Raw genomic sequence first — 18,788 nt, forward strand, 5'->3', positions numbered from 1 at the left:
CACACACACACACACACACACACACACACACACACACACACACACACACACACACACACACACACACACACACACACACACACACACACCCCACACCCTCGGGCCTGGAGCCAGGTATCGGCCTGGGTCCAGCCGGGGGTGGGGGTCGGCCCTCCCTTGATGACGTCACATATATTCGTTACGCAAATCATTTTGAAAATGAGGATTCCCAAAAAGGCAGCTGGACACGAATGTTATAAAAATTCTGACTCGTTATCAATCGAAACTAACTTCTAAAATACAAAAACATTGCCGAGAAAAGGAATAATAAAAATAGCTCAAAAATATACTAAATAAAGTATTAGAACTTCGACTTGCTTAAACACAATTTCAAAGCCCACCAATTTCATTCAACTGAATCGATAACGTTTTTCAAAAATTATGACTATCATTTCGATATATCAAAACCTGGCAACTCGCCCTATTAGAAAAATAATATTTAAAAATGACGTTGTTTACAATATTAACAGGACTACATATCATTCTTAAAGTCCACATCTTTAACTTCTCAGGAGCCTTGCACACTTTTCTCATGATAAACCATCTTTTGAAAACACAAACACTTCGCTACAACCTCAAATAAAAAATCACAGATAGCGGAGGTAAAAATTTTAGCGTATTTTGGCCCTCCCATTCAAGTCATAAACACCCTCTACATCACCGTACTTCACTCAACTCAAGCATGGAAGACACGTAAAACACTGCGAACTATCATTAGAAACCCTTAAAAGGCACTTGTGACTCGAAATAAATGAACTGAGACAAATATAAATAATAGTGGAAGTCGAGCATCTGGGACCGGCATTTTGGGCGGGAGCTGGTGATGACGTCACAGCCTGGGGCTCGTGACGTCATGGGTAGGCCCGCTTCTTCTCACTGAGCCTCCATAGCACACAAATCAGGTAATTGCGGATATATCTCAACAACTGACATGAAAGATTAGGCCTATGGCTCCACTTTGTGACCTGTCTGGCCTGTAATGAGTGAGAGATGAGGCAGATAATGGCTGAGAGAGAGGCGGCGGGTCAGGGATCGGTTTGTTTACGTTTTCAAGATTTGAATTATTTGGTTTTATAAGTATGTGCAGGTGTTAGTTCACTGATATGTTGTCCTGGAGGTTACCAACGTTAGGTTATGACATGGCACCACCGTGAAATGATGAGTTACACCAATATATTACTTACGTTAGCCAAAGACTGCTCGGCGGCGGCTGCCCGTGTCACTAGCAGGCGCCCACACTCCACTGTCCACTTTGTGTCCTCAACCATGTTTAAATAGTTAACCTCTGATTACTGAGAGGCTACACACACAATATTCTCTTCGCTACTATAGATATCACTATTATCGGTATCTTCATCTCCACCACTCACTGTCCCTCACGGCCAGCGCCTTGTCCTGCCAAGTGCACCACGGCTCACGGACTGGTGGGCAAGTTCCGGTACCAGTACCGGTACCAGCCTTAACGGTACTGTACTGGTAAAATTTTTCGTACCGGTAAATAGCCGAAACAGTACTGAGCAAATTGTATACAGCGTGGAGGTGGCTCAAGGCGAGCGGTGATGGATAAGACGGTAACATTGAGTCATTATCGGTACCGCTCCACACTGGTACCGACTGGCTGCCCTGGCGCGTCGGCGTGGTCTCGGTAGCTCGGCGAGACGCGTCTGTACTGGTACGACTGAATGTGCCGGCATCATTTCCGGTACCGTTTGACGCTTGTACCGTCTAGCGTCTGTGCCGGGACTCTGCTGCTTCCTACCGCTAAGAATGAATAATGTGTCAGCACCACTCGGCGGATCGGTTGCCGGGACGGGTGGCGGTTTGGCGGTCTGGCTGTGCAGTAACACTGCAGTTGGCCGGCATTTTACCATTGCATTTCTACTTCTACTACTGCTGCTGCTGCATAGCACTCAATTCATACCATTACGAATTATTTGTTTCATGTTAGTTTGCTATAATTTAGGTATTTCCCATCAGTTTTAAAAGCGAACCACAATATATTATGAAGACGGCCGTGTGTCTTATTTATATATATTTTTTTTTTTTTTTTAACAAAAATATTTATGAAAGAGCTGTGTGATTTGCTTTATGTAGATAGAAATGATAAATGCTAGATATTTAAATTGCAATTTCACACACACACACACACACACAACACACACACACACACATGTGTGTGTGTGTGTGTATATATATATATATATATATATATATATATATATATATATATATATATATATATATATATATATATATATATATATATATATATATATATATATATATATATATATATATATATATATATATATATATATATATATATATATGTGTGTGTGTGTGTGTGTGTGTGTGTGTGTGTGTGTGTGTGTGTACCGGTAGTATCGGTAACGGTTTCTTTTGTACCGGTACGTACCGGTACTGAAATTAGCGGTACTTGCCCACCACTACTTGCTCTCTCTCTCTCTCTCTCTCTATGTGTGTGTGTGTTTCACTGTTTGATCTGCTGCAGTCTCTGACGAGACAGCCAGACGTTACCCTACGGAACGAGCTCAGAGCTCATTATTTCCGATCTTCGGATAGGCCTGACACCAGGCACACACCACACACCGGGACAACAAGGTCACAACTCCTCGATTTACATCCCGTACCTACTCACTGCCAGGTGAACAGGGGCTACACGTGAAAGGAGACACCCAAATATCTCCACCCGGCCGGGGAATCGAACACCGGTCATCTGGCTTGTGAAGCCAGCGCTCTAACCACTGAGCTAACGTGTGTGTTATAGAGAAAACAAAATCTAGGTTGAAAACAGTAGAAAAAAAATCCTAAAGAAAATTGAGGGAACCATTAACTAATTGAGTCTAAAAATGGAAGAGAAAATTAAAAAATGAATAATAGTAATAATGATAATAATAATAATAATAATAATAGTAATAACAATAATCACGATAGTAATAGTAACCAATGTTTGCTGAGGATGCACAGTCACAGTTTAGTTGGCAGTACACAAGGGAAGTTGAGGAATGTAACCCTATGAGGTAAATGAATGAACTCTATAGATGATAGCTATTAATGGGAATAGAACATAAGAACAAGATTGCTAGTTGTGGAAGTCATCATTACCTATCCAACCTCTCTAAATGATCATGATGATGATGGTGATATGATAGCTATTAATGGCAACTATCTTGGGTTCATAGAAACATATATTTTAAGATATGAGAGATATTTATATTTTCCCTTAGATATAATGCTTTCTCATAGTCTAATCATTCTTTTTTCTTTTTTGGCATAGGTATAAGACAAAACACTCAATTCTTTTTTCTTCTTTTTATTCTCATATCTCAGTGTCTATAGAGAATGATACATACCAACTAGTACTTTATTCACATACCTAAAATATAAATCACAAAGTCACACTCGATACCAAGATGAAGACACAGTTGCAGCAGTGAAACATTGTAGTGCTTCATATGGTGACTTCACACACATTACCATGGCAAGTCTTTGTAATTCCCACTGAGCTCCAGCACTTTTTATAATGTCCACAACCACTAGTGTGCATATATCTGAATATCTTCTTTCAGTGAGTTGAAAGGGAAAGAGAGCTGGAGTGTTTAGAGGAAGAGACACACTGTCAAAGGAAGAAGGGAAGCTACAATAAAAAAGAGGGAGAAAGAGCTGTAGAGGTTTTATGGGAAGGAAATTATAGTGGCAAAAAGGAAAGGAAAAGGGAGCTGGAGAATTGAGAGGAAAAGACACTGTCAAAGGAAGGAAGAAGGGAAGCTACAATAAAAGAAAAAAAAAAAGTGGAGAAAGAGAGCTGTAGAGTTTAAGGAAAGGAAAACTGTAGTTGCAGAGGAAAGGAAAGGAGAGCTGGAGTGTTATAGGGTAGGGAAACTACAAAGGAAGTGAAACAGACTATACTAGTTACAAAAATAAAAGTCTTAAGGAAAGGATCAAGGAAGGAAGGGATGCCAAGTTGAAGACAAGGAAGTGACAAAAATATAACTAAGGACTTGACAAGAAGAAAACAAGGAAATAACACCAAGAAAAGTGAACAACAGTAAAAGATGAAAAGAGTAGGATAAACTGGAACTCCAAGAATGACTAAAGGAAGAAGGAATGAGAATAGAGAAATGTGAATTACTATGGAAAACAAAGAGAAAAAGGAAATAAATATGGGATGATAAGCATCTCCAGGGATTTTTATGGAGAAAGAGAAAGCAGGAAAAACAGGAGGTAAAGAGAGAGAAGAAATTATAATTACAAAAACTTCCTTTTCTAGTGAATCAAACAAATAGGGTCCAAGGAAAAGAAGAAAGAGCAAGAAGAAAGAAAAGAGAGGTGATAATTACTTCCCTCTAGAAAAACAGACACAATGTGAAAAGAGGAAAGAGGAAGAGAGAAAGAGAGACAGGAGGATGGTTACAATTCCAAAAAGCATGCTATCTCCGCGCAAGAGAACCAAACATCTCATTGATGCCCATCTTGGAAGAGGAAGCTATTGGGTCTGCCAACACACGGTCCTGAGGGTAGAGGTTTGCTGCTGCCCCGGAGAACATTTGGGTCAGTCCAGGAGCTGAAACGCCAGCTGCTATTGTACCCTGTGGCTGCCCCTGGGACTGCTTGAGGTTGCGGTGCTGAGGGAAGGTTGGCATCATCCTCGGGTCACAGGCTGGGTGGAGAAGTGGAGTGTTTTAATACAACTGGATGTTATTTCCATTAGTTGATTCTGTTTGTTTAATGAGTATTTGGTTTAGTGATGTAATAAATGACCAATATAAATCATGTGTGCTAAAACATCACAGACACAAGAGAAACCAGACAACACAGTATTGAAAAAAACAGAACACACTAAGGATGAACCAAGCTAGTACAAATACAATGAAATAAACACGCACGCAGGGGATGTTCCTTGAAGTATGAGCTCTCAAGGCACTCAGAGGCGGTAGCACGGCGCTTGGGGTCGTACATGAAGAGGAAGTTGAGGAGACGCTGGCCGGAGGGGGAGAGGCCGGGGAAGCGAGTCTTGAGGTTGTTATACGGCTGAGACTTGAGGGTGAAATTCTCAATGGCTGGCAGCTGTGAGAACTCTGGCCAGATGTTGTCATTGGGAGTACCTGGTGAGGCAGATAGATGCTTGGTTGTCACTGCTGGTGTTACTATTGATGTTTGGTGCTTAGTGTTGCAGTATAGCCAATGTAGGTGTTATTACTGAGGGGTGTTTCTGTGTCAATTCCACCAATGGAGATTCCTATGTGAAAATCTTACTAAGAATACTTCTTGATGTAGTAAATATTTCTGATGTGACTTAATTGACCAAGAGAGAGATTCTTTTATGGTTGAGGAGTCTTGTGGATAGAATGTTTGTAGAGTGAAGTTACTTGTTTCCATTTCTGATGTGGGGAGAATCTGGTTCGTTAATATTACAGTCAATATTGGTGATGCCCATTCCGGTACAGCAAAGGAAGCATGATCGCTGTTATCAGGAACAGTCAAGCTTCACTGAGGTAGCTAAAAGAACATCTAAGACAATCCCATCTCCATCTGTTTATAATCCTTTACATGTACTCTCAGCTTAAGACTCTTAACAACTTACTCCTGTTTCTTCAATTCCCTTTTGGTCTTCCTAAAAATTCAGTCCTTTAAAGTTTGTGTTTATCATATCTTAATGAACAATATCACCTACATTTATCAGAGCCACAAAGTACAAAATTAATATGCAGCATTTAAAAAAAAAATATAAGTGTCTAGTATGTTAGTGATTACCTGTAGGTTGAATATATTATATATATATATATATATATATATATATATATATATATATATATATATATATATATATATATATATATATATATATATATATATATATTTTTTTTTTAACATTAAGGTCTATGGTGCCTGTAGGCTCACTTGAAGTATGTAGGAGGTGCTGTTCAACTTCCGCCCATTAGCAGCACAGGCAATTTTATTTATGGTGGTACCCATATTAGGGCCCATATCACCACCCAAGCTCATCTTGGGTGTAACTACCTAGAATCTGGGAATCATGGTGACATGTAGGTAACTTTAAACCACTTGACAAGTGGCAAAGTGTTTAAGGCTGTAAGTGGTGAGATTCAAACCTACGCGTGAACGTCTGCCCGATCCCACGTTCACCATCCTATCCACTACGCCACGCCACCACCATCTTTCCCTACACTGAAAACCATCTTATTCATCTCTACAACAATCATTAGTTAGTTTTATGGTGTGCTGGAGTATAGGGTTTGACAGGCACTAGTGGAGGATGAAATGACAGACATACACACCCAGGAGGTCAATGATGAGGTTGATCTGGTCAATCTCAGACTTGCCGGGCAGGAGTGGCTTGTGGAGGAGTAGCTCACCAAGGATGCAGCCAGCAGCCCACATGTCCACTCCTGAGGTCTGTGTCTTGGTCTGCAGCACAACCCAGAGGTGTTAGGATCATCATTGTCATCTTTATCATCATTATTACTGTTATTGCAGAGAGAGAGAGAGAGAGAGAGAGAGAGAGAGAGAGAGAGAGAGAGAGAGAGAGAGAGAGAGAGAGAGAGAGAGAGAGAGAGAGAGAGAGAGAGAGAGAAGAGAGAGAGAGAGAGAGAGAGAGAGAGAGAGAGAGAGAGAGAGAGAGAGAGAGAGAGAGAGAGAGAGAGAGAGAGAGAGAGAGAGAGAGAGAGAGAGAGAGAGAGAGAGAGAGAGAGAGAGAGAGAGAGAGAGAGAGAGAGAGAGAGAGAGAGAGAGAGAGAGAGAGAGAGAGAGAGAGAGAGAGAGAGAGAGAGAGAGAGAGAGAGAGAGAGAGAGAGAGAGAGAGAGAGAGAGAGAGAGAGAGAGAGAGAGAGAGAGAGAGAGAGAGAGAGAGAGAGAGAGAGAGAGAGAGAGAGAGAGAGAGAGAGAGAGAGAGAGAGAGAGAGAGAGAGAGAGAGAGAGAGAGAGAGAGAGAGAGAGAGAGAGAGAGAGAGAGAGAGAGAGAGATTGATAGAGAAATAGCAAGGAATAAAAAGAAAAGTGGTAACCAAGAAAATATTAGTTCCACTTGCCTGGAAGAGCAGCTCTGGGGCGCGGTACCACAGAGTCACCACCTGGGGCGTCATAGGAGACATTGGGTGGCCCAACTCTCGTGCCAAGCCAAAGTCCGCTGAGGATGATTGATAGAGTCAAGATTCTACATTAGCCAAGCCAAGTGGCACCGTACACAGGAATAATATTATACAGGAAATAGTGATATAATATTTGTTAAAGCAAAATGATAAGATCAAATAAGTGAGAGTTAAAGGCGGTTGTTTCCTATAGGGCAGACTGGAGTTGTATGAATCTTGAATAGCTACTATGTGTGTTTCTCTAGGCATTAGTGTTGCTCACAAAAATACTTAATCAACAAATGTTTCCTAGCAAGTATGAAAATTGATTCCTTATTTGTTTAATGTTTCTTTTTTCTAATTGCCTTTCTGCATAACAATTTTACTATCATGTTGTGTTGCTTGGACAAAAATTACTGGGAAGGAAATAGTGAAGAGTGAAGTGACTGTACCAATCTTGATGGTTCCCATGTTGGTGAGGAGGAGGTTTGATACTTTGACATCTCGGTGCACAATTTCCTTCTTGTGTAGGTAAGCAAGTCCCTTGAAGACCTGTTGATGCAGGACATATTAGGTAAAGATAATTCATTTACATCCAAGACAAATGATATGTCAATGAACCATAAAAATCTTCTGCAGCTTAAAAACAATATTTCCCAAAGATGGCAATTCATAGTAAGGCATTAACATTACTGTATATTCTGATTTGCCATAAATGTCTTTTGCAAGAGAGAATTTGCACTATTTCAAGTTAAGTTGCATGAAGCCAGACACAAATCTCACAACTTGCCTGCATCATGATGCACTTCACATGTGTCTCAAGGAATGGCTTCTGCATGTTGTCAAGGAGGCTGGCCAAGTCCTGCTCACAATACTCCATCACCAGGAAGATGCTGTCAAAAGAAAGCCTCATTTATCCCTGCACACTCTGCCTATAAGAGTGACTCAGTGCTGCAGAGAAAGCCACAGCACATGCTTCAATGCACTGCACTGGTTACTATAAAGTTGATTTTTTTTTTTTTTTTATTGTTACTTTTATTAGTGAAGTGAACAAATTGTGGTTTGCTATTAAACTGATTATAAAATTTTCATTATGAAAACTACTGAATATAAATATAAAACAAATTTACTGATGACAATGTTTATAAAAATTACATTGTGATTGATCAACTGTTTCTCAATAAGTTTTAAGAAAAAATGTCCACATAAAAATTTCCTGAGACCTGTTTCATGACTGTAACCTGATGCTGATTACAAGTTGAACAAAAACTATAGCACAATTTATATAACAGGTTTACAATTCTCATGGCCACATTAAACTATTATTATTACACAGAGTTAAAGACAAGAAAATAAAGGCATAGAGGAATGTGATAAGCTTCAAGAGGATATTACAGTATGTTCAGCATCTAAGTGTACCTTTCAAGACTGCGGCCAACCACCACCTCCTTCAGACACACAATGTTGGGGTGATTGCATGCCTGAAGCAGCATGATTTCCCGCAATCCAGATATTGGCATCCCATCCTTCTCCTTCTCCATCCGCATCTTCTTGAGGGCCACAATATCACTGGACTTTGTGTCCCGAGCTCGATCTAACAGTGATGTGTATTAGTTTTAAAAAATCTAGTTATAGCTACCACATCTCTTTCCATGTTTGCTTTTAGCTTCTAATTGTAAAGCAAGATGATTTAAAAAGACAAATGATCTGAGAAGAGCAGTTATTCTGAAAATGTTTCCATTTAAGTGTTATATAGCCCTGAGCACCAGTACATGATTGTAAGGAAGAAACAATACTCACAGACAACACCATAGGTTCCTTCTCCAATGCGATTGAGTTTTTCAAATTCTCCAACAAATCTGCATTTTCCAAACTGAAAGATAAAACATATTTAATAATATTTGTATTCAACTTGCTACATGTAATGAGGAGAGATATGCAGTATTGAGTCATGGAGGGTGTGAGGAGTATGTATTCTTTAAGTAAATCAAAGTGGAATGGTGCAATACTGATGGGTGACAGGTTACTGAAATTTGGAAAATAGAAAAAAAAAAATTGCACTCTTCTACTTCCACATAGGTTACATCAAATTAAGCAAATAACTGACTATCTTTTCATTTATTAGAGTAAATGACAATTAATCATCAAGGATGAAACCCAAAATCTGTGTAATAAGAATGACTATGAAGTAATATCTACATCTCTCTGGACAGACAGAAGCTCAGGGTGTGTCTGTAGATAGGAGTAGGATCTAAGGTTGAGTACTACTTTGGTCTGATTTTACATGTTTACTTACAGACTTCCATAAAAACTGAGAAAACTGGAGAACTTTCATGTGCAGAACAAAAGATCTTGATTACCATAAAAAAACATTAAAGCTCCTCCTCTCAGGACGCAGAGCAGCAACTGTCAAGAGCATTCCTGTATGTATGCCAGTCTTATCTTAGCACTCTCAAACTTTATGGGGAAGGCTGTTGCTGAATTAAGTCTAAGAGCACATAATAATGTCCACATACTAGACTAATAAGATTTAAGTTGTTTTAATGGTTGTTACATTTACAAAAGAAATGCCATTATCTTATTTTCTCATCTGTCTATTTATTTATTTTTTTTTTTTTTTGTGAGAGGACAGGTGGCAGCTGCTACATCACCACATGAGAGACATTTTCATTCTTAGAATTTCTTTATAGATTATCATACTGATGCCTTTTTACCTCAATTTATCAATCACAGGTATTTATAGAGCATTCCTTAATATCCAATGTGTGCTACAGATAACAGTATGATACAGACGGGAAATGGCACAACAAGCAGTATACACAGAGGGCTGGCAGAGTGTAGGAAACCCTGGCACGGTCATGGCCCTTCCCAGTTTTTTTTTTTTTTTTTTTTTGCCAATGAAAGACCCTTGTGCTGGACTTATTTCCCTTTTGCATTGCTTCCTCAGGGATAATATATGACAGCACTATGATCATAATGCAACGCTGAGCAAGATTTTGGTTCACATATTAAGCAAATAAGTAAACGATGAAATTTTACAGAGGGGGGAAACTGAGAAGAAGAAAAATGTCAGTGTGGAAATAAGTAAGCAGAGACTAGTGTGTGGCGGGGTGTGGTGCACAGTAGTGACAGTACACAGTGTTAGGGAGGGCGCACCAGGTGTTTCTCAGGGATCTCGATGGGTTTGCCTGTGAGGAAGGAGACCAGTCCAGTCTTTTTGGAGGACGAACTCTTCTCGCCACGCTCTGCCATCTTCGTGATAGCTCTTTCTCAGGCCGCTAAGAGCATGTGGGCTGGCGTGCTAAGGCATGGTGGGTGGCGCGTCACAAACCACTAGTGACTAGAGTGTGTAGTGTATAGTGGAGTGGTAGCCCTGTGCTGCAGGCCGCGCGGGTGTCTTTTGCTGTGGCGGCGTTTGTTTTGTTTAAGCATGCTTCACTCAGTGATCCTGATCTTCATGATGCAGAACACCTACACCGCACTGTTACACTTTAAAAGTAAAGAAGACTACTGAAAAAAAAAAAAAAAAAAAATCATATAGAAAATAGCAAAATGTATCTTGTAATATTGTGAGCAAAAATATAAGTAGAGCAAAGAGCAGAACACGAAATTACTTTGGGACTTTGCCGCATGAACTTTCAAGTCGCAAAGTAGTTTTTAAAAAGTCGGACAAAGAAAAGTCGCACTGCCAGTTTTCTACGATTTTAAAAAGAAACAAAGACAAATTTTTTCCTTAATTTGCCGCGGCTGTTATTGAGCCGGATTTGGCTTAAAATGTCAAATTTGAGTCGGTGATTTTTTTTTTTTTAATATGATCCTTAACTTTCCCTTTATGATGAATCAAATTCTTTACATTGTATGAGAATGAAGGTACAATATGAAATCATCTTTGAAGAGCTTGTGTTCCTCAAAAAGAAAAAATGAGCAAGGTCAATGTTGTTTCACCCAACCAAATAATTTCACCTATGGCTTTTTTTTTTTTTTTTCCTGGTGAGGTATGTAATAAATGGATTGATATTCTACATCATTTCTGTCGCAAATGGATAGTTTTTAAGTTTTGAGACTTTTCAACTTGAGAAATGTTGCACACAGCCCAAGTGTTAACCAAAGGCTCTAAGGGCCCATCATGTTGTATATTTGGCCTCTCTTTCTTGCCTTCAGGAATGTTAACTTTTTTTTAAATTTAAAAGAATGAAATGCACAGCCCATTTTCTCACAAATTGCCATTTATTCAAGGTGCTCCAATGATCTGCAGTACTTTCATGCTGTTGTCAATTTATGCAATTTGGGCAGTAAGCATTTTCACCAAGACCTTATTCCCATTGTGTGATGCTCGTATTACCGGTAAAGTATCTTGGAATCTGTCATTAAATTTCAGTTTCATTAGTGTAAAATGTAAATATTCCTTTCTCATATGTAATTGCATATACTATTAACACAGCAGAGGTATCATGAGAAGTAAGTACATGTATAGTGTATGCTGTTACCAAGTGATGTAGATATAGAGTAAACAACAAAGGATAAGCACAAATGCACTTCTCAACCAATACTATTTATTACCATCATCACTTGTGTTTCCTTCTCTGTACCATCGTCCACCCCTCCGCCTCATCCCTCAGCTGCTCTGCTGTCCGAGGCTCTGGCTCAGGCCTGGGTGGTGCCTCGGCCAGCTGCAGGGCACCCAGGCGATCCACTAGTTGAGGGGGTTTGTCTGACTGCTGGGGAGGAAATTGAAAGTAACTTATTTATAGATTATGATTTTCCTTATCTTTATCCTTATCCTTAAAAATGTTCACAACTCTCCCTTAGTGTACCTCTAAAGAATCTTTCAATATGATCAGCTAGAGCAGGGGTCTCCAAACTTTTCAATGTAAGGGCCACATTATATATTTCCCACATTTATGTGGGCCAAAGGAAAAAAAATGAAAAAAAAAAAAAAAAAAAACTAAATCAGTGCCAGTAATTTAATTTCCTCAAACATTAGAGTATAAACATGGAAAAATTAAAACATATCTTGTTGGAAAAAATCAGGTAAACTAAATAGATTCCTGCATTTAGTTTTATGCAACCAAATTAGTGTGACGAATGATACTGTCGTTTTGACTTCAAAATTTCATTGAAATCAGGTTCCAGATTAGATGAGTCAATTGTAAGAATTGATTTCAAATGATCATCAGACAAATTTGCTTGATAGTTAGATTTCACATACAATATACAGTTATACACAACTGATTGGTTGTAATGCACAGCATATACCTACCAGTATTAGTATCTGTGCGTCACACTATCGAGAGAGAGGGAAACTGACTCGGGCTGAGCGCCACCAGTCAGCAGCCCCAGCTTTGAATAATTCAGTGATGCCAGTCGTGCGATAATTATTTTTTCAAGGCCACGACACAGGGATTTGTTTAGCAGGCCAGATGAAATTATGTGGCGGGCTGGATGTGGCCCGCGGGCCATAGTTTGGAGAGCCTTGAGCTAGAGGGTACACTGAAGTGAACTCTCAAAACTCTCTTTCACCTTAAGGGAGTATTCTGTTGGGGTGCACATACATTTAACACAGCAGTTCAAGGAATTCAACTGGCCTGCCTAATCAAATACGTACAGACATTATAGTCACTTGCAGCCAGTCACATATGCAGAATTCATCAGCTGTGTTTAAACATTAGTAGCAGAGAGAGAGAGAGAGTTAAAGAAAAAAGTACTTACTAATTACTGAGTCTACAATGAAAAGAAATATTGCAAATGACTCACCTCTTCTTCCTCTTCACAAAGATCTTGGACTCTGAAGGATGGCATGCCTACTGGGATCTTTGACAGGTCATCCAGCACCTGTGCATCACTCCCCTCCACACACAGTCGGTAGAAGCGACACAAACACTGCCCAACCTGACACAAACAAGAAATGTTGAGTTATCTAGCAACTTTATTTAGACATATAGCTGATGATAAAATTTATAATGCATAGTTTTTATGCAAAGCATATCAAGTGTGTGTTATGCAAAGTGTGCTGTGGTCAGTCATCTGTGCCTTTTGTAGAACTCTTTACTGTGTTTAAGCACAGGAAAAGAAATTAATGGTGATTGTGTGCATGTTATATTAAATAATTGGTGGTCATGGCAATGGTAGTACTTGCTCTATAAAGCTTATGCTGTTGATAGTGTGTGTAGCTTATATTAATGCAGTGTAGATGAAATGGTGGTGATGGTGATAGCATCTTTATTGTACCATAGAAGTTACAAAAATTCTTCTGGCTGTTAATCTGCAGTCTGTGATAATCATGCCATCATAAAAAATTAACATGTAGTAATATATAAATTCCATTGCTCACTGTTCACACTCTCAAAGAATTTTCAACAAATACAAAATTGTAAATGTCCTGATAAGAATATGCTGCCAAACCATAACTACAGCTAGATCTTTTACCACTATTGCTGTAAAGTTTGAGTCACACTTGTCTGATTCTTTTGAGCAACAAACTTCAGCAAGCTGTGTTTCAAATACTGGGTTTTTGTTACTCCACATTATGGCCCATACATTCTCTAAGGGCCAGTGAATGTATTCCTTGGCAAAACAGAGCCTTTTTACAATGTGCCATGGGGGGAACAACTACAGTAACTACATGAAGGGACACCAAAGTCCTTTATTAAAAAGAAGACACTGCTGTAAGAGATACATAAATTAGGTACATAGTAAAACTGAGTATTTCCTCTAGTTCATGTGGTATACTGATCAATCTAACTGTGAAATGCACTTTAGCACACCATGTTTTTGACAAGTGGATCAGTGTTTTATTATTGCTGACAGCTGAGTGTTGCTGCAGCCAACACTCACCAATATGCCAAGGCACACTGCTTTCCTGAATAAGCCTGACTTTAAGCAAAGCATAAATTTGACTAATTTTATGTTGAGATAGATGTAACATGCTCCAGCAGGCAAATACAAGATCCAAAAGGCATCACTCAAATTAGGAAAAGTCACACTTGTACAGACATGCAGGATGATGTTTTTTTCTTTTTTTCTACCTGCAATACATTAAGAATTGACCATTAAGTAGATCACAGTGGGTGCATCGTGTGTGAGGAAGTTGCCAAGCTGGTAATTTCTCTGTATTCATTCAGTAAGGCAGAACTGACATTATTAATTTGATCATGTGTTGTCTCATCATGTGACATCCCATAACTTTTGTCTTCTGCTGTATAGAGGAAGTGGTGTCTGTGGTGGTTATGAATTTGCAGTATAAAGAAACAGTACTAGAAAAAATAACAAGAGCATCTGTTTACCTCAACATCAGACTCATCTTCCACCATTGTGTTGAGTTCCTGGTCCATTATTGTTGCCAGGTAGTCAGCCACCTCCTCTGCCTCAAGGTCCTCTGTGGGTGGGAACAATCACAATTTTTAAAGATGTTACAAAAAAAGAATGATAATACTATTTCATACATTAATACTGAGGTTAGCTGGGGTGTTAAGCTCAGACAGATTGGTCTTGACAAGCAGGATATTTACAAAATTTAATAACTTTTGATCATATTAGTCTGGGTGACCTATGATAGTTAACAAACCATAAGACTTTCATTACTTTTACCACATATCAGTGTCACTTTTCTTGAAATTGCAGTTTTCATAACAGGATAGTAATACTGCATCCTGTTCATTATATTCAATTCTCTCATGTGAATCTATGATTTCCAGAACATGGCACTGCTATTAAAACATCAGCAATTCCCAGTCATAAAGCTTCAAGTTGCAACTCTGTTTAATGTCAAGTAACTGCAGTGACACAAAAGGACAAAGTAATGTATGTAAATCTAATATAAGTTAGATAGATAAATGCAAATAAAGAAAAAAAATTGTAGGTACATCAGTAAAAGAAAACCACTGATTTACTTCATCTATACCAACAAAGCCTTCAAGAACACAGACTGTAATATAAGTGATGAAAAAAGGAGTAAAATCATACAGATTAAAGTCAATGTATGATAAGTAGAGGAGCCTAGCATTGTTATGTTGTAGCCTCACCAAGTAATGCACTGTGTGTGTGATGTGGGAGGCTGCAGTCACCACATACTCACCATTGTCATAAAAATACTGTTCAGTAACTCCCACCATCCACTCTGCTATGGCTGCACTCTGTGGCCCACCTGCCTGCTGCTGCACTGCAAACTGTGAAGGAAGGAACAGCAATGTAGTGGGACTAGTGTCAGTATATACCAGCCCATCTCTGAAACATCACAATTATCAGCTCACTTTTTGCTGATAGCAGCAATGTCTAAACAGTGTGTGTCACATACTACTTGTACATGATTTGTTAAGCAGGAGTTGGAAGTTCTACAATGACTGGATATAAATTATTGCTACTTGTAAATCATGAAGTGACACAAGTTTGAAGACAATTTAATAGAAATGCTTCCAGTACATCAGCAGCAATGATGGTGGTAGGGCAGTATCAGTACTGGGCCATTATCCTGGTCATGGTAGTGGTACAACACTGGTTCAGTTTGTTATCGGTGTTGCAACAGCAGCTTGAGGAAACAGCGGTTGATTGAATGCTGAGCAGTGGAACACATGGGTGGCTTGATTTGATGTTTTGATGGATCTGACACAATGTTAGTGTTTTCTTTGGCGTGGCCGGGGAAGTATGAATTACTACCTACCTGTAACGCGGGCCAATTTGATAGTGTGATCTGCACTGCCTTCTTGAAGGTGGGCAGCATTGTGGCGGCGGGGAGCACGTGGCAGGAATAGCAGGGCAGTGGGAGGCTCTCCTAGAGTGGATGCTGCCTGGCCTCTGCCTTCCTCAGCTGCTGCTGAGGAGTGGTGGCAGTTGGGATGTACAGAAAGTGCGTGTGTCGTGTCCTGCAGCGGGTCACGCCGTGGTGGAGGCGGTGGTAGCGGCGCACCGTGTTCGGCTGCTCAGACAAGGATGGTCGTGTTTGTTTACATCCGTGACGTCAGAAAGGCTCAGGGACCGCCACGATAAATGTTTTCCATTGGTTTTGTATACTTTTTTTTTTTTTTTTCATACCAAACGACAGGATCTCTCTCTCTCTCTCTCTCTCTCTCTCTCTCTCTCATGGAAACACACACACACACCGAAGATCGGTCTATGAGCTCTGAGCTCGCTCTGTAATGGGGAAGACTGGCTGGGTGACCAGCAGGCGACCGTGGTGGTGGTGAATTACACACACCGCGTAGTTCAGTGGTTAGCACGCTCGACTCACAGTCGAGAGGGCCGGGTTCGAATCCCGGTAAGCGGCGAGGCAAATAGGCAAGCCTCTTAATGTGTAGCCCCCTAGCAGTAAATAGGTACGGGATGTAACTCAAGGGGTTGTGGCCTCGCTGTCCCCGTGTGTGGAGTGTGTTGTGGTCTCAGTCCTACCCGAAGATCGGTCTATGAGCTCTGAGCTTGCTCCGTAATGGGGAAGACTGGCTGAGTGACCAGCAGACGACCGAGGTGAGGTGAATCACACACACACACACACACACACACACGGCGAGGCAGATGGGAAGTCTCTTAATGTGTGGCCCCTGTTCACCTAACAGTTAATAGGTACGGGATGTAACTCGAGGGGTTGTGGCCTCGCATTCCCGGTGTGTGGAGTGTGTTATGTGGTCTCAGTCCTACCCGAAGATCGGTCTATGAGCTCTGAACTCGCTCCGTAATGGGGAAGACTGGCTGGGTGACCAGCAGACGACCGAGGTGAATCACACACACACACACACACACACACACACACACCACATAGTGTAGTGGTTAGCACGCTCGACTCACAATCGAGAGGGCCGGGTTCGAGTCCCGGTAAGCGGCGAGGCAAATGGACAAGCCTCTTAATGTGTGGCCCCTGTTCACCTAGCAGTAAATAGGTACGGGATGTAACTCGAGGGGCTGTGGCCTCGCTTTCCCGGTGTGTGTTGTGTGTTGATGTGGTCTCAGTCGTACCCGAAAATCGGTCTATGAGGTCTGAGCTCGCTCCGTAATGGGGAAGACTGGCTGGGTGACCAGTAGGCGACCGAAGAGGACTACAAGAAGGAGAGATTAAATTATGAAAGATAAATTTTTGAAAAGTTAAGACAATTTTTTGGTGGCATAGAATGAACGAACATTATGAACGGCAAGACAGTACAAGGGAAATATGAATTACTCTTACAGAAGTATAACGAGCTAGTGAGGAAATACGTTCAGTAGAGTAAAGAAGAGTAAACGAGCCTGGTGCAATGGCAGATGTATAGAAGATAAGAGGAAAAAGATAAAGCTTGGAACACACTAAAAAAGGAAGGAAATGAAAGCAACAGACAGCATTATAAGGATACTAGAAATGAATATGTTAGAGTAAGAAGAGAGGAAGATAGAAACTGTGAGAAAGATGTGGTGCTGAAAAAGTGAAGATGAACCCAAGCTTTTCTACAAGTATATAAATGATAAGATGAAGAATAAAGAAAGAATAGTTAAAGGAAGGAAGACATACCAAACAACAGAGGAAATGAGTGAAATAATGAATGCGAGTTTCAAGACTGTTTTCACTGAAGAAGAGGATTTTACAGAACCAAATACGTATATAGGACATTGCACTGTACAGGCTTGCAGTACAAAGAAGAAAATAGAAGTCTACTAGAAAATTTGGATGTCAGAAAAGCGATGGGACCAGATGGTGTGTCAGGCTGGGCACTAAAGGAATGTAAAGATCAATTGTTAGAACCAATTTGGGTAGTGGTTGCAAGCTCATGAAAGGAAGGGAGAGTACCACTGGAATGGAAGAGAGCTAACATAATCCCAATATTCAGAGGAGGAAAGTCAACTGAGCCATTAAATTACAGACCGGTGTCACTTACAAGTGTTGTTGGCAAGATATGTGAAATTGTTATCAAAGAAAATGGATTGAATATCTGAAAGAAAAACAAGTTATATCGAAGAGACAATTTGTGTTCAGAACAGGAAGATCATGTGTGTCTAATTTACTAAGTTTCTACTCAAGAGTTGTAGAACGACTGGAGAGCAGAGATGGGCAGGGTGGACACTGTGTACCTGTACATTTTTTTTTTTCTTTTTTGATAAATTCCTTCATAGCAGACTACTTTGGAAGTTGGAGAACATAGGAGGACTGAGAGGAAAAAAAATATTAGATTGGATAAGGGACTACTTGAAGGCCAGAGAAATGAGGACTGTGATCAGAGGTACATATATACTGATTCTAGAGTAAAGTAACAAGTGGAGTGCCACAGGGGTCAGTGTTAGCCACCATTATGTTCCAGGCATATGTAGACGACATACAGTATAGAGTGATCAGTTATATTAATTTGTTTGCTGATGATGCAAAATTGTTAAGAGTAATTAAGACCCGAGAAGACTGTTTGCTGCTGCAGGAAGATATAGATAAATTTTATGAATGGAGTAAGAAGTGGAAGTTAGAATTCAATGCCAAGAAATATCATGTAATGGAATTAGGAAATAAGTGAGAGAAGACCAGTATGGAACTATTTGATGGGGCAGAAACAAATAATGAAGAATAAAGAGGAAAAAGATCTGGGTATGGTTATACAAGAAACTCTGAGCCCCGAAAAATAGTAAAATATTTGGAACAACGTATAAAATGTTGACTAATATTAGGGTGGCATTTCACTACCTGGACAAGGATATATT

At 40.0% G+C, this 18,788-nt stretch overlaps 2 protein-coding genes across 4 annotated transcripts; both read right to left on the reverse strand.

Moving 5' to 3' along the window:
- Window positions 1-3,251: 3,251 nt before the first annotated feature.
- LOC123505101 (cyclin-dependent kinase 10-like) lies at window positions 3,252-10,596 on the reverse strand. Of its 2 annotated transcripts, none has more exons than XM_045256147.1 (9): window positions 10,305-10,596; window positions 8,949-9,021; window positions 8,568-8,742; window positions 7,939-8,041; window positions 7,601-7,700; window positions 7,110-7,207; window positions 6,360-6,489; window positions 4,947-5,165; window positions 3,252-4,720 (listed from the first exon to the last, which is right to left on the reverse strand). In XM_045256147.1, the coding sequence occupies exons 1-9, from the start codon at window positions 10,398-10,400 to the stop codon at window positions 4,491-4,493; spliced, it is 1,224 nt and encodes a 407-aa protein (XP_045112082.1). In that variant the 5' UTR covers window positions 10,401-10,596; the 3' UTR covers window positions 3,252-4,490. The 2 variants fall into 2 exon arrangements, with proteins under 2 accessions (XP_045112082.1, XP_045112083.1); XM_045256148.1 differs by lacking the exon at window positions 10,305-10,596 and adding an exon at window positions 9,445-9,734.
- A 1,091-nt stretch (window positions 10,597-11,687) lies between these two features.
- LOC123505102 (pre-rRNA-processing protein TSR2 homolog) lies at window positions 11,688-16,110 on the reverse strand. 2 transcript variants are annotated; one of them, XM_045256151.1, is made up of 5 exons: window positions 15,805-16,110; window positions 15,223-15,313; window positions 14,432-14,523; window positions 12,903-13,037; window positions 11,688-11,863 (listed from the first exon to the last, which is right to left on the reverse strand). In XM_045256151.1, the coding sequence occupies exons 1-5, from the start codon at window positions 15,862-15,864 to the stop codon at window positions 11,714-11,716; spliced, it is 528 nt and encodes a 175-aa protein (XP_045112086.1). In that variant the 5' UTR covers window positions 15,865-16,110; the 3' UTR covers window positions 11,688-11,713. The 2 variants fall into 2 exon arrangements, with proteins under 2 accessions (XP_045112086.1, XP_045112085.1); XM_045256150.1 differs by having other exon boundaries at window positions 11,688-11,866; window positions 15,805-16,107.
- Between the last annotated feature and the right edge of the window lie 2,678 nt (window positions 16,111-18,788).

Source organism: Portunus trituberculatus, chromosome 17, assembly GCF_017591435.1.
Source record: "Portunus trituberculatus isolate SZX2019 chromosome 17, ASM1759143v1, whole genome shotgun sequence".
Lineage (NCBI taxonomy): Eukaryota > Metazoa > Arthropoda > Malacostraca > Decapoda > Portunidae > Portunus > Portunus trituberculatus.